The sequence below is a fragment of the Protopterus annectens genome, chromosome 5.part0 (genome assembly GCF_019279795.1).
Source record: "Protopterus annectens isolate FY-2018-M chromosome 5.part0, PAN1.0, whole genome shotgun sequence".
Taxonomy (NCBI): domain Eukaryota; kingdom Metazoa; phylum Chordata; order Ceratodontiformes; family Protopteridae; genus Protopterus; species Protopterus annectens.
Genome location: NC_056735.1, coordinates 24,208,990 through 24,222,347, shown reverse-complemented (window position 1 = coordinate 24,222,347; position 13,358 = coordinate 24,208,990). Strand labels below are relative to the sequence as shown.

Here is a 13,358-nt window from a genome sequence, read left to right as displayed (position 1 = left end):
AGGAAAAAAATAAAAAAAAGCCCCAAAAATTTTTTAAAAAACCCATAAAAGTTTAAGCTTTTTTTTTTGTTAAAAAAAACCTTGAAATTTGAGATTCCACCTGGTTACCATTTTCATACAGAGATTTAACAGTGTTGCCATGTTAGCAAGGAAGGTTCATAGGTTGGTACTAGGCTATCAGCCCTAGAGCGTATACAAGCCTAGCCGTAACAATTCCCTGGCTGTTTCTTCTCACAATATTTACTTTCCTGGACCCCTGTGTAGCAGGGCAACTGACGTGATCCCCGGGGTAAATTTCCTATCTCCCATCCAGTCGTCAAGGTTCCTTTTGAAGAGGGCCAAGGAGGTGCTCTGCTTGACATGTATGGGCAGTCTATTCCAGAGTATGTGGAGTCTCTGGGTCAGGAAACTATCCCCCCAACATGTTTTGTTCATTGTGATGACAAGGTTTAGGTCCCTGGAGTGTGTGGCTCTGATGGATTGGGATTTCTTTAAGTGTAGCATGTCCAACAGCTCTGGGTTTGACATGGTCTTGTATGTTAAGCAGAGATTGCCTCTGAGTAGACGATATGCAACAGAGTATAGCTGGAGTTTTTTTAGACGGTCAGTATAGGGCATCTGCTTTAGGCCTGTGATTCTTTTAGTGAGGTGTTTCTACGGCCTTTCCAGTTGTTGCAGATGTCTTGTGAGGTACATACCAAACAGGCCGTTGTACTCTGTGATGGGTCTAATGAGGGATGAGTACAGTGGGACAATGACCTCCTATTTTCTGGATAAAAAGCACTTAGTGATGAGGTGTGCCACATAGAAGGATTTCCTGACTGTTGTGGTGATGTGGTTATCGAAGGTGAGACCACTGTCCACCTGTGTTCCTAGTCTCTTATCACACTTTTGGTGTTTAGTGTACTGCCATCTATGTGGTAATTCATTGGTACATGGTTTTTCCCAAACGGGATAACTATACACTTCTAGACACTGAGCTTGAGCCCATGGCTCTGGCACCAAGCATCTGTTTCTGTAAGGCCCTTTTGTAGAATATCCACATAATTAGAGGATTCGATAATGGCTCCCAGTTTGCAGTCATCTGCGAACTTTGTTAGCCAGAGTTCCTCAGTGCTGGCCTGTACTTCAGAGAAGTAGATGCCAAACAAGAGCGGTCCCAGGACTGAACCCTGAAGTACTCCACTTGTCACTTGTCTGGAGCTGGATTTGGAGTCAGCTACTTTTACAGTGTGGGTTCTGTCAGTAAGCCAGTTGGCAACCCATCGAATGACATAGGGATTTATGCCCAGCTTAGTAAGTTTATCTATGATTCCAGGGTAGGGGGATAGTGTCAAAGGCCTTGGCAAGGTCCAGATAGGCTGGTTGAACTGTCTTACCCTCGTTCATGGCTCTAGAGACTGAGTTGAAGAAGTCAATCTGGTTCAGGAGACACGATCGGCCCTTCATAAAACCAAATAGAGTGGGGTCCAGTGTTTGAAGGTTGCCAGTGTCTTTGTTTATAAGTTCATGATAATATGTTCCATGGCCTTGCAGATCAGGCTCATCAGACTGATGGAATGGTTGTTCCCAGGATCCAAGGTAGATCCCTCCTTGTGGAGTGGGATAACTGTAGCTGTGCACCACTCAGTGGGCACAAAGCCTCAGGTGAGGGTATGATTAAACATTACACTTAAGTGAGGCGCACATTCATTTTGTAGTTCATGTAGTACACAGCCCGGGATATCGTCTGGTCCCATGGATGTTGTATTCTTAGCTTTGGAGAGTGCAGTTTTTACCTGTGTGGCCGTGATTACTGGAATTTGCAATCTTTCTTTATTGAGATGGGCCCTTTAGGGGGTGAAGTTTGCATTAGCAATATCCTTGGAATCAGTATATTTAATGCCATTCTGTTGCAGCTCAGAGCAGATCTGAGCATTGCCATTTAGATTCTTGACATAGCTATACAATACCTTGTGGTTGTCTTTGAAATCTTTGGCAATTTTATATTCATAACTAGCTTTGGAGGATTTTATGAGGGATCTCAGCTTCTTATTGAGGCTGATAAGGGAGGTTTTTTGCATCCTGGGATGTTTCTTTTTCTGCACAGTTTCTTCCTTCTGTTGTATAGTTTGTTTATGACAGTGGACCACCAGATTGGCTTCCTTTTTTGGAGGAGAACGTCTTAGTTCTATTTGGGATGGCATGATTCATTCACAGGTGGATGTACTCATACAGTGTTTTAGTGTAGGATTCGGCAGTTGAACATTCAGTTCCCATCTGCATGGGTGTCATGAAGTTTGTCACTTCTGACTTCAGTAGCATGAAGTTGACCTTGGAGATGTTTTTTACAGATGTTTCCTTACTGGGGGGTGAGGGTGGGATGTGGATGTCAAAGATGATTAGCTTATTTTCAGACCTAAACCACAAGAGGGAGACCACTGGTGTGGAGCATCAATTTCCCATGTTGGTAATGACCAGGTGCAGGATATTGGAGCCCCTTGTGGGACTATGGATTAGTTGATCCAGGGCATTGGAATTTATGAATTCCAAGAACCGTTAGGCAAAGGTGCTGGTACACGAGTAGTTTTCCCAGTTAATGGCAGGTTAGTTGAAATCACCCAGTATTAGGGTGTTTGGTTGTATCATAATATATTCCAGTATGTTTAGAAAGGAGTAGTGAGGATCTTGGGGCATGGTGGGGGATCTGTAGCAAGCTACAATTTGGATTGCAGTCTTAGCTAGTGTTAGTTGCACCTGGAGAATTTCAGATGCATTGTGTTAGGCAACTAGCCTGGAGGTGTGAATATCCTTGTTGAATATGGGCACTCCTCCACCTTTAGTGTTTCGGTCCTAGTTTGGTAGCCACAAAGTGTGATAAGAGTTTTAGCCTGGTATTACAGGGTGCTCTCTGGAGCTTTGAACCAAATCTCAGCTACTGCACAGTTATCGATGTTCTCCATTTTTAGGACTGCCTCGAGAGAGTGCATTTTGAGGTTTAGACTTCTAGCATTGAGCAGCATTACTTTCATATTTTGCATACTTGTACCTGTTATGGTGGTGGTTTTGTCCTTTGAGCCTTGCCTAAAAGAAGCACTATAGGAATAGCAAGAGCCTTAGCCAATAACCTGGATCCCAGGGGCAACAGGTGCAGACCATCTCTGGCAAAGTATTGTGGTTTGTTGATCATGTTGTCTCAGGCAGACAGATACCGGATCCCCTTTGAATGACTCCAGAAGCTTAGCCAATTGTTGAAGTCAATCATTTTGTCCTTGTACTGTGGTATCATTCTGGGTAAAGGCAGGATGTTACTCAGGGCTAGGGTTATACTTGCCTGTGTCACATGATCCAAAAGCTCTTCCATGTCTCTTTTCATGTAGTCCAGGGAGGTACGTCTCAAGTCATTCACTCCAACATGGACAATGACAGAGTCATATTTGTACATGTTGTGGAGTGACTTGAGTGCATGCGTTATGTGGCGGATCCTGGCACCCGACAGACAGCTGACTGTAATTTTCTCCTTGTTCAGCCTGGTGAGTGGGGCATCAGTGTGCCTGGCTATAGAGTCACCTATGACTAAAGTGCTGGGTACATTGTCTTGCCTTAGGGGCTGTTGTTGGGTGGCACAGTGGTGTTGTGAGCTATGTGATTCTTTGGTTGTGATTGGTGTTTGTTTGCTTTTCAGCTTCAGAGGTCCTTGTTGCTTGGGCAGGTTAATGTCAAGCACCTCCTCATATGTGGATTTAGTGTTGCTATGTGTGGGTGTTGGTAGTGAGAGTTTTGAAGGGCTATGTGTTGCTTGAGGTGTAGTGCGGGTTTTAACCTTCTCCTATTGATTGTCTAGCACAATCTTGGCTGGAGAGAGCTTTGTTTCCAGTTTGGCTATGTAAGTGCATCTCTCACAGGTTGTAGTGTTGGGTGGTAGGAAGAGAGGGTTGTTTGTATACATGAGGCAATTGCTGCATTGCCTCAGTATGCCCAGATTCACCAGGTGGACAAGATAAATCACCAGAAGCTGACCCTTGGACATGCATGGTTAGGTTCTTTTTTTTTTTTTTTTTTTTTTTTTTTTTGTAAAGTACAAGACCTGTTTTCCCTTACCTTGGCAAGGTACTTTGCAACTATAGGCTGATTAGTGCCTATGATTAATGTCTTCTTATTAACAAGGAGAGATGAGTGCTTGTATCAGTTAAAGGCTTCCTAGTGTCGTCTGGTCCCATGGATGCTGTATTCTTAGCTTTGGAGAGTGTGGTTTTTACCTGTGTGGCTGTGATTACTGGAATTTGCAATCTTTCTTTATTGAGATGGGCCCTTTAGGGGATGAAGTTTGCATTGGCAGTATCCTTGGAATCAGTATATTTGATGCCATTCTGTTGCAGCTCAGAGCAGATCTGAGCATTGCCATTTAGATTCTTGACATAGCTATACAATACATTGTGGTTGTCTTTGAAATCTTTGGCAATTTTATTTTCGTAACTAGCTTTGGAGGAGTTTATGAGGGATCTCAGCTTCTTATTGAGGCTGATAAGGGAGGTTTTTTGCATCCTGGGATGTTTCTTTTTCTGCACAGTTTCTTCCTTCTGTTGTATAGTTTGTTTATGAAAGTGGACCACCAGATTAGCTTCCTTTTTTTGGAGGTGAACATCTTAGTTCTATTTGGGATGGCATGATTCATTCACAAGTGGATGTGCTCATGCAGTGTTTTAGTGTAGGATTCGGCAGTTGAACATTCAGTTCCCATCTGCATGGGTGTCATGAAGTTTGTCACTTCTGACTTCAGTAGCATGAAGTTGACCTTGGAGATGTTTTTTTACAGATGTTTCCTTACTGGGGGGTGAGGGTGGGATGTGGATGTCAAAGATGATTAGCTTATTTTCAGACCTAAACCACAAGGGGGAGACCACTAGTGTGGAGCATCAATTTCCCATGTTGATAATGACCAGGTGCAGGATATTGGAGCCCCTTGTGGGACTATGGATTAGTTGATCCAGGGCATTGGAATTTATGAATTCCAAGAACCGTTAAGCAAAGGTGCTGGTACACGAGTAGTTTTCCCAGTTAATGGCAGGTTAGTTGAAATCACCCAGTATTAGGGTGTTTGGTTGTATCATAATATTTTCCAGTATGTTTAGAAAGGAGTAGTGAGGATCTTGGGGCATGGTGGGGGATCTGTAGCAAACTACAATTTGGATTGCAGTCTTAGCTAGTGTTAGTTGCACCTGGAGAATTTCAGATGCATTGTGTTAGGCAACTAGCCTGGAGGTGTGAATATCGTTGTTGAATATGGGCACTCCTCCACCTTTAGTGTTTCGGTCCTAGTTTGGTGGCCACAAAGTGTGACAAGAGTTATAGCCTGGTATTACAAGGGTGCTCTCTGGAGATATGAACCAAATCTCAGCTACTGCACAGTTATCGATGTTCTCCATTTTTAGGACTGCCTCGAGAGAGTGCATTTTGAGGTTTAGACTTCTAGCATTGAGCAGCATTACCTTCATATTTTGCATACTTGTACCTGTTATGTTGGTGGTTTTGTCCCTTGACCCTTGCCTAAAAGGAGCACTATAGGGGTAGCAAGAGCCTTAGCCAATAACCTGGATCCCAGGGGCAACAGGTGCAGACCATCTCTGGCAAAGCATTGTGGTCTGTTGATCATGTTGTCCCAGGCAGACAGATACCGGATCCCCTTTGAATGACTCCAGAAGCTTAGCCAATTGTTGAAGTCAATCATTTTGTCCTTGTACTGTGGTATCATTCTGGGTGAAGGCAGAATGTTACTCAGGGCTAGGGTTATACTTGCCTGGGTCACATGATCCAAAAGCTCTTCCATGTCTCTTTTCATGTAGTCCAGGGAGGTATGTCTCAAGTCATTTACTCCAACATGGACAATGACAGAGTCATATTTGTACATGTTGTGGAGTGACTTGAGTGCATGCGTTATGTGACGGATCCTGGCACCCGACAGACAGCTGACTGTAATTTTCTCCTTGTTCAGCCTGGTGAGTGGGGCATCAGTGTGCCTGGCTATAGAGTCACCTATGATTAAAGTGCTGGGTACGTTTTCTTGCCTTAGGGGCTGTTGTTGGGTGGCACAGTGGTGTTGTGAGCTATGTGATTCTTTGGTTGTGATTGGTGTTTGTTTGCTTTTCAGCTTCAGAGGTCCTTGTTGCTTGGGCAGGTTAATGTCAAGCACCTCCGCATATGTGGATTTAGTGTTGCTATGTGTGGGTGTTGGTAGTGAGAGTTTTGAAGGGCTATGTGTTGCTTGAGCTGTAGTGCGGGTGTTAACCTTCTCCTCTTGATTGTCTAGCACAATCTTGGCTGGAGAGAGCTTTGTTTCCAGTTTGGCTATGTAAGTGCATATCTCACAGGTTGTAGTGTTGGGTGGTAGAAGGAGAGGGTTGTCTGTATACATGAGGCAATTGCTGCATTGCCTCAGTATGCCCAGATTCACCAGGTGGACAAGAGAAATCACCGGAAGCTGACCCTTAGACATGCATGGTTAGGTGCTTTTTTTTTTTTTTTTTTTTTGTAAAGTACAAGACCTGTTTTCCTTTACCTTGGCAAGGTACTTTGCAATTATAGGCTGTTTAGTGCCTATGATTAATGTCTTCTTATTAACAAGGAGAGTTGAGTGCTTGTATCAGTTAAAGGCTTCCTAGTGCTTTCCAGCAGGTTTTAGAACAAGTGCTAGTCATAGGGACTCCACCCAGAAAGAGACAGAATTCAATGCACTCTGCTCCTACTCTCACCAGGATCAGAATATAAGCACAGATTCCAAGCTATCACCTATAAAGCAGTTATTAAGCTTTCTGGTGATCAGCAGTCTCCAGGAAATAATGTAACTACACTCCTTCTCTCACCAGGAGAAAACAGAAGCACTAATCCCAAGATGACTACTGAGAGGCAAAATGTGGGTTCTCCAGTAACTGCTGGTCTTCCAATAGGTGCATAACTGTAAGATGAAAAAAAATAGTTTATCCTAAACACTTCAGTGTGCACTAGAGGAATTAGATGTGAAAGTAGGTAATTAAGTTTTACCTGTCTAAAAAGTTAAGTTTTAGTGGAGAGTGACTATTTTTAAAACAGCGAGATAGACTGAAAGGGGGCGGTTACTTTTGTATTCTGGTACTATGGAATACAGTAGGATGGCCAATAAATTTAAATAATTAAAGGGGCGTGATTTCACAAAATGATAATTTTGTGCTTACTCACACAAGCCAGTAAAAGCAGAGAGGAAATTAGATATATGGTCAAATTAACATAAGGGGCAGGCAACTAGAAAGACAGTGGTGTTTAAGAACACAACAGTAACTAGTGGGAGGCTGGGAAAATTATTTCTGCCTGACTCACAAGAGACAGAGCTGTAGTCTCTTTTCAAGTTTTAATATGCAGTTAAAAGCAGAATACAAGTAAAACACAAGGTAAAGAAAACAAATCACAGTATTCAAAATAGAAAAAGGCAATAAGTAATACAAAATACAACAAATAAAAAGCAAACTAACCTTTCCCTCACAGCAAAGTGTAGCAGATTCTGGGTGAGCCTTTCTAGTTATTCCAAAAGAAAAACTTAGATAGTAGGAAATCAGGGAGAAATTGAAGTAGTACTGTAAAAAATCAATATGGGGTAGGAAGTGGTGGGAGTGAGGGTAGGTGGATATTATAACATGCTTCTATGAATATTGGATATCTCAGATGATCCATCAATTTAATCCAAATGACCTTTTGCAAGTAAGCAATGAATGTTAACAATTGCTAAACTATTCAGTTTTAATATTTTGATTATAGTAAGACCTAGATTATTTATTATTTCTTTTCAAGCCTTATGACACACTATGGGTTGGATATACTGAACAGGTTATATCACAATACTGAAAAACTTCTAAGTAATATTCACTTAATGTATGTAATATTAAGTTCACATTAAGCTCATCAATTGTGGATCCTAATTTATTTATTTACTTTTATTATTAATTTTAAGAGTAGATTCTTACTGTGCATTCTATGTCTAATACAGTCTTCATTATGCTCTACTTTTCTTGAAAGTTTTGATTTAGGTGTTCCCTGTAATGCATCTTTTGACATTGATTTCAGTAACCATTTGAAATGCCAGGACCCGCTAGACTGGCTCCTGAAATATGGAGACTGAATGGCCAAAAGCTCAGACTTAAATATACCAGGTCAGAGTTGCCATTTCTTGGAATATTCCCTTTTCTCCGATGTATGGCGATCTCAGAGTTGGTGTGTGTCTATATATATATATATATATATATATATATATATATATATATATATATATATATATATATATATATATATGGGTCTACCGTGACCCACTAAAATTACATTTCTCTGAAATGTAATTTTGCAACCCCAATGTTCCAAAAGTACATTTATCTGAAAATGCACTTTCGCAAAAAAATGGATCAACAAAAACAAGAGAAAAAACATGGCAATACTAACCACATTTATACAGGGGGCAAGTCACTCTGCAGCCCCACACCCCCGCTACTTATATAGTCTAGCTCTGAGATTGCACTACAGTGGTGAAAAGAGAATATTCCCTTATCCTCACTGTGCCGCAATCTACAACAACAACCTCGGTTGTTTTTTATTGATCAGGTTTTTCGCAAAAGTGCATTTTCAGATAAATGCACTTTCGGAAAAATGGGGTCGTGAAATTGGGTCAAGGTAGACCCATATATATCTATATATATATATATATATATATATATATATATATATATATATATATAATATATGTATATATATATATATATATATATATATATATATATATAATATATATATATATATATATATATATATATATATATATATATCAGTTTTGGGGGGGTGCAAGGGGGGTCTTGCCCTTCCCTCCTGCAATAAAAAGTTTAATGGGGAAGATCAATTTTCAAAATTCACTTTTCTCCTGTGTTTTTGTTCTTTTCTTTTCGGCTTGTCGACACTCGGCATTTTGAGTGTCAAGATTTCAATAGGGAGTCCATTTTCTCACTTTCTTAGGATTTCTGATCTATATGTTTCATTTAATAAAATCTTAAATATGCTCTTCCTTTCCTAGTATTTTCACCTTACCACCTCATAGCTCTGTGAAGGAGATGTAATAGCTAGGTCATATAACAGGGGTGGGGCATTGAAACTCTCAAGGTATACTATGAAATGTTGTACCTTTCTAAACCATGATGAAAAATGTCATACCTGAAATTTCTAAACCGCACAACACTGGTGAAGTAACATATCATAATTTGTTACTTCACACAAAGTTATTAAATCAGCTTTGCAGGGGATATGGATATATGCCTTCTTGCCACCCTGATATCTATCTGTACATCTGAGAATATATATGCACAAGAAATGGGAAAATAAAAAAAAGACATTTATTTTTTTTCCTTTTCTGTTGAGTGGCATAATCTCATGGACGTCATTATACAGAACCTGCATTGTCGTCATCATCATCATCATCATCATCATCATCACCATCATCATCATCACCATCATCATCATCATCATCACCTCCCTTTTCCCCATCTTCTTCATGGGGCTGGAATGTTGTGTTAACTGTGGCTTTGTCTGTTGATTCAATGCAACACTCATGCAATCTTCAAAACTCATGTCGGACTGTCTCAGATCTTTCGGTCATCCATCCGCCTCTTTGCTGGACACCCTCATTTCCTCTTGCCTTCTTCCTGTCTGTTCCAAATCTTCTTCAACAGACTGTCTTCTGCTTTCTGCACATCTGTCTTAACCACCATAATCTGTTCTCTGTGATCTTTTCTTCAATTGGAGCTACTTTGGCTTCTGCTCTTATGTCCTCATCTCTTCATCTGTCTCGCAATTTGCATCCTGCAACCTGTCTCAACCACGTGAAAACAGTTCAGGCAAGCCTTCCAGCATAACACCCAGACCGTAAACAAGTCAAACCAAATTGCTTTTAATATACGATAGCATAGAATTTAAGCACAAACAAAGCTTTTTGTTGATTTAAATAAACCAACTTCCTCAGAAAAAGTCTTTTTACTGGAAACAGGGATTTAAATTCTTCTTTTCCTTGTCACATGTTTACAAATGTTAATTTAATAGGATGATTGTTACATAAGTCACTCGTAAGCCCCTCCCCAACCTTACAAGCACTGAAATTTAACATGTTAATATAGTACAGTTTGTAATGTAATGTAATAGCAACAAACCATTTTAATAAGGAATATTTTACAATACCTCAAAGGAATATTGTTAACGTCAAACAAAAAACGATAGTAATAAAATTATATACCTAGTACCAAATAAACAAAATCAATCAAAGGTTAGAACCTTGAAATATAAAACTAACAAGTTGTAAATTAGTAAGGTTATTAATTTAAACAATTCAGTATATGTATAAAATATAAAATTATCAAAATTATTTCTAATGGAAAAATTTTTAATAAAAAATTTTTTTTTAGTAAAATAAATGTTTATAAATAGTATAATTGATTTAATTAATAACATACAGTATATAATATATTCACCATCTGTCATCAATGTCAGATAAACTGTATATTAATATGTTGATATGTTAATGGTAAAATGTAATTGTAACTAAGTCCCGAAGGACATAAAAGCATTGAAGTAAAGACTAAAAAATAAAAAATGTACTTAAATGTTGACATCATTTTATCTACTTAAACTTTTCAATTTCAGAATACACATAATGGAGCTCAATTCATTTATGCCTGGATAGTGACAGGCATCTAATCTTAACTGCCAAATTAATTCACAGCGCTCCAAAATCAGTGACTTAGGGCCCCATCTACCTTCGGTAAGGGCTTGATCAATAGCTCGAAAAGTAAAGCAGTGTAATGGGAGGTCCATAATATGTCTCGCGAGGGCGTTCTCTCCTTTACGTCTCACTATAGCATATACATGTTCATACACTCGTTCTCGTAATTTTCTGTCAGTCTTTCCAATATAGAAGACCAGACAGTGAGAGCACCTTGCTAGATATATCACCTGTTTACTCTGGCAGTTGAATTTGCCCCCGGTTTTGTACCTCCTCCCTTTCACCTTGAACGTTTGTCCTGTTTCCATGTATTTACAGTAACGGCACATGTTACACTTGGACATACCCAACATGCTATGTAACTTCTTGGCTGTCCTCTCTAGTAACTGCATCAAGTTATACCCTCATTTGTAAACTATAGTGGGATACCCCTGGATTTTATTCCTTAGCGCTACATCATTCGTAAACAAATTCCAATTTTTCTATACTATGTCCATCACTGTTTTAGCATCCAAAATGGACGTACAAATAAAACTATAATTTCTAATACCTTCTTCAACCTGTCGTGCATCAACCAGGCGTTCTTTGTTCTGGTTAAGGATAGGTAGATGAATTCCCCTGTTTCTTTTCAACTGGACTTTGTCCATCAAATCCAGAATCAGTTCCAAAGGATAACCTCTTTTTAAGAAAAATTCCGTCATAAAGTTACACTCATCCCTAAAATCTTTGTCCCTAGTAACCATTCTCGTAGCTCTAACCAGTTGCCCCTTGACTACAGATGTTTTCTGTGTAAAGGGGTGACAACTGGAGAACTGTAAGAAGATATTGGAATAAGTGTCCTTATTCTTGCAAAGTAACATCTATTAGAATTGTCCTTGATCAAGTCCACATCAAGGTAGGCTATTCTATCCTGTGCAAAACACAAAGTAAATTTAAGGAACACAGTCAAATTAAAAAATTCAACCAATCCTTGTGCTACATCAGTGTCTCCTTTTAGGATGATAAAAATGTCATCCCGGAATCGTGTGTAAAATAAAATTTTATCCTGGATGGTAGGGTTAGCCATGACAAACTGCCTCTCCCAGTACGTCATGACTAGGTTAGCTAAACTAGCTCCACATGGGGAGCCCATGGCTATACCTATCCTCTGGAGAAAATATTTATTGTCAAAAGTCACATAGTTGTAAGACAGGATTATATCTAATAGTTCCCCTCCAAGTTGAATTTCCTCACATGGGGTCCCCTTTTACTCTCATCATAGAAGCCACCCACTCTATTGCTTCTAGATGGGGAATAGAGGAGTAGAGGTACTTAACATCTACAGTGAGGAAATTGAACTCCTCACGGAAAGGTATTCTCTTGACATTTTCCAGAAAGGTCCATGAATCCTTAGAAATCTGAGTTTCACTTTTAATGTAATTTTTTTTAAATGTTGTCAACCACTTTTGCACTTGCATATGTAATACTGTTCCTTGCATTCACAAGTGGACGCATAGGTGGGTTATGTAAGTCCTTGTGGACCTTAGGAATTCCAAATAAAATGGGAATCCTAGGGGCCGGCATAGTGAGGTAGTTATATAATTCTATGTCAATTCTAGTGTCAATGAACATGTCGTTAATATAAGATCTAATCCTAGAGTAGCCTATGTTAAGCTCATTCCTTGTTACCTCTTCATAAGTGTCAGTAGAAATTATTTCCATCATTTTTTGATGTAATCATCATTACTCATTACTGCTAGCCCTCTGCCCTTGTCTGGCTGCATAATTCTAACTGGAAAACTACACAAAGACACCAACAAAACTTTTTCCTCTTTACTAATATTGAAAAAATAAGGAGTCTGTGGGTGGGGATTACCCAAAGCATGTTGTAAATCCAGTTCACATAGCTGATCAAAAAGTGCTATTGTTGGATGTAAAGGAGGGTGATAAATACTGGGTATATAATAATCACTACTCTTGCCTGTGTAGTCACCCAAAAGTACATGCAAATTAAGTTTTCTCACAAACATTTTAAATTCTATTAAAGTCTTAATGATATCCACTCATCTAGAAGGCACAAAGGAAGAACCCTTTGCTAACAGTTCCACCAAATCAGAAGAAAAAACAATCCCTGAATAGTTGAAAATTTTAAAGTCAAAGTTGGAGTTGTAAATTACCTCACAAGAACAAGGCAAGTCAGCAGTAGCATTACCAAAATCCACTCCTAGTTCCATCTGTTCTTGGTTTTGTTCCGGGCTTTTCAGCCCGGGAGAGGAACATGGTTTGAGGCTCTGTTCTGAAAATTTGGGTCATTGACTGCCTGAGGTGGGTTGTTTTGGTTTAGGTTGTTAGCTAGATGCTAACTCCGTCGTACTGATTCAGATAATGGTTCCTCACCATTCTGATTGTTGTTACTCATATTCCTAGTTGCCACTCTGTTGGTAGCCACCCTGATGGAACTGTTAGGGCTAGCTAAAATATTCCCTTGTACTAAAGCTGGTTTTGGATAAGCTGTTCCATCCCTGTAGTCCCTCAAATCATGGTTCAATTTCTTAATTTTGGCTGCATTGATTTTGGTAACATATTGGTCTATGCTGCTGTAGATCCGCTCGTAGTTGAAGCG

At 39.5% G+C, this 13,358-nt stretch overlaps 1 protein-coding gene across 1 annotated transcript in view; it reads left to right on the top strand.

Annotated features, from left to right (window-relative positions):
• The window catches only part of LOC122802007 (hemicentin-1-like), a 194,199-nt gene extending 183,511 nt beyond the window's left edge, over nt 1-10,688 (top strand). Inside the window, exon 3 of the mRNA XM_044071754.1 lies at nt 10,678-10,688. Within this exon, the coding sequence (XP_043927689.1) occupies nt 10,678-10,688 (11 nt within the window). The remainder of the gene's footprint in view (nt 1-10,677) is intronic.
• Nucleotides 10,689-13,358: the final 2,670 nt, after the last annotated feature.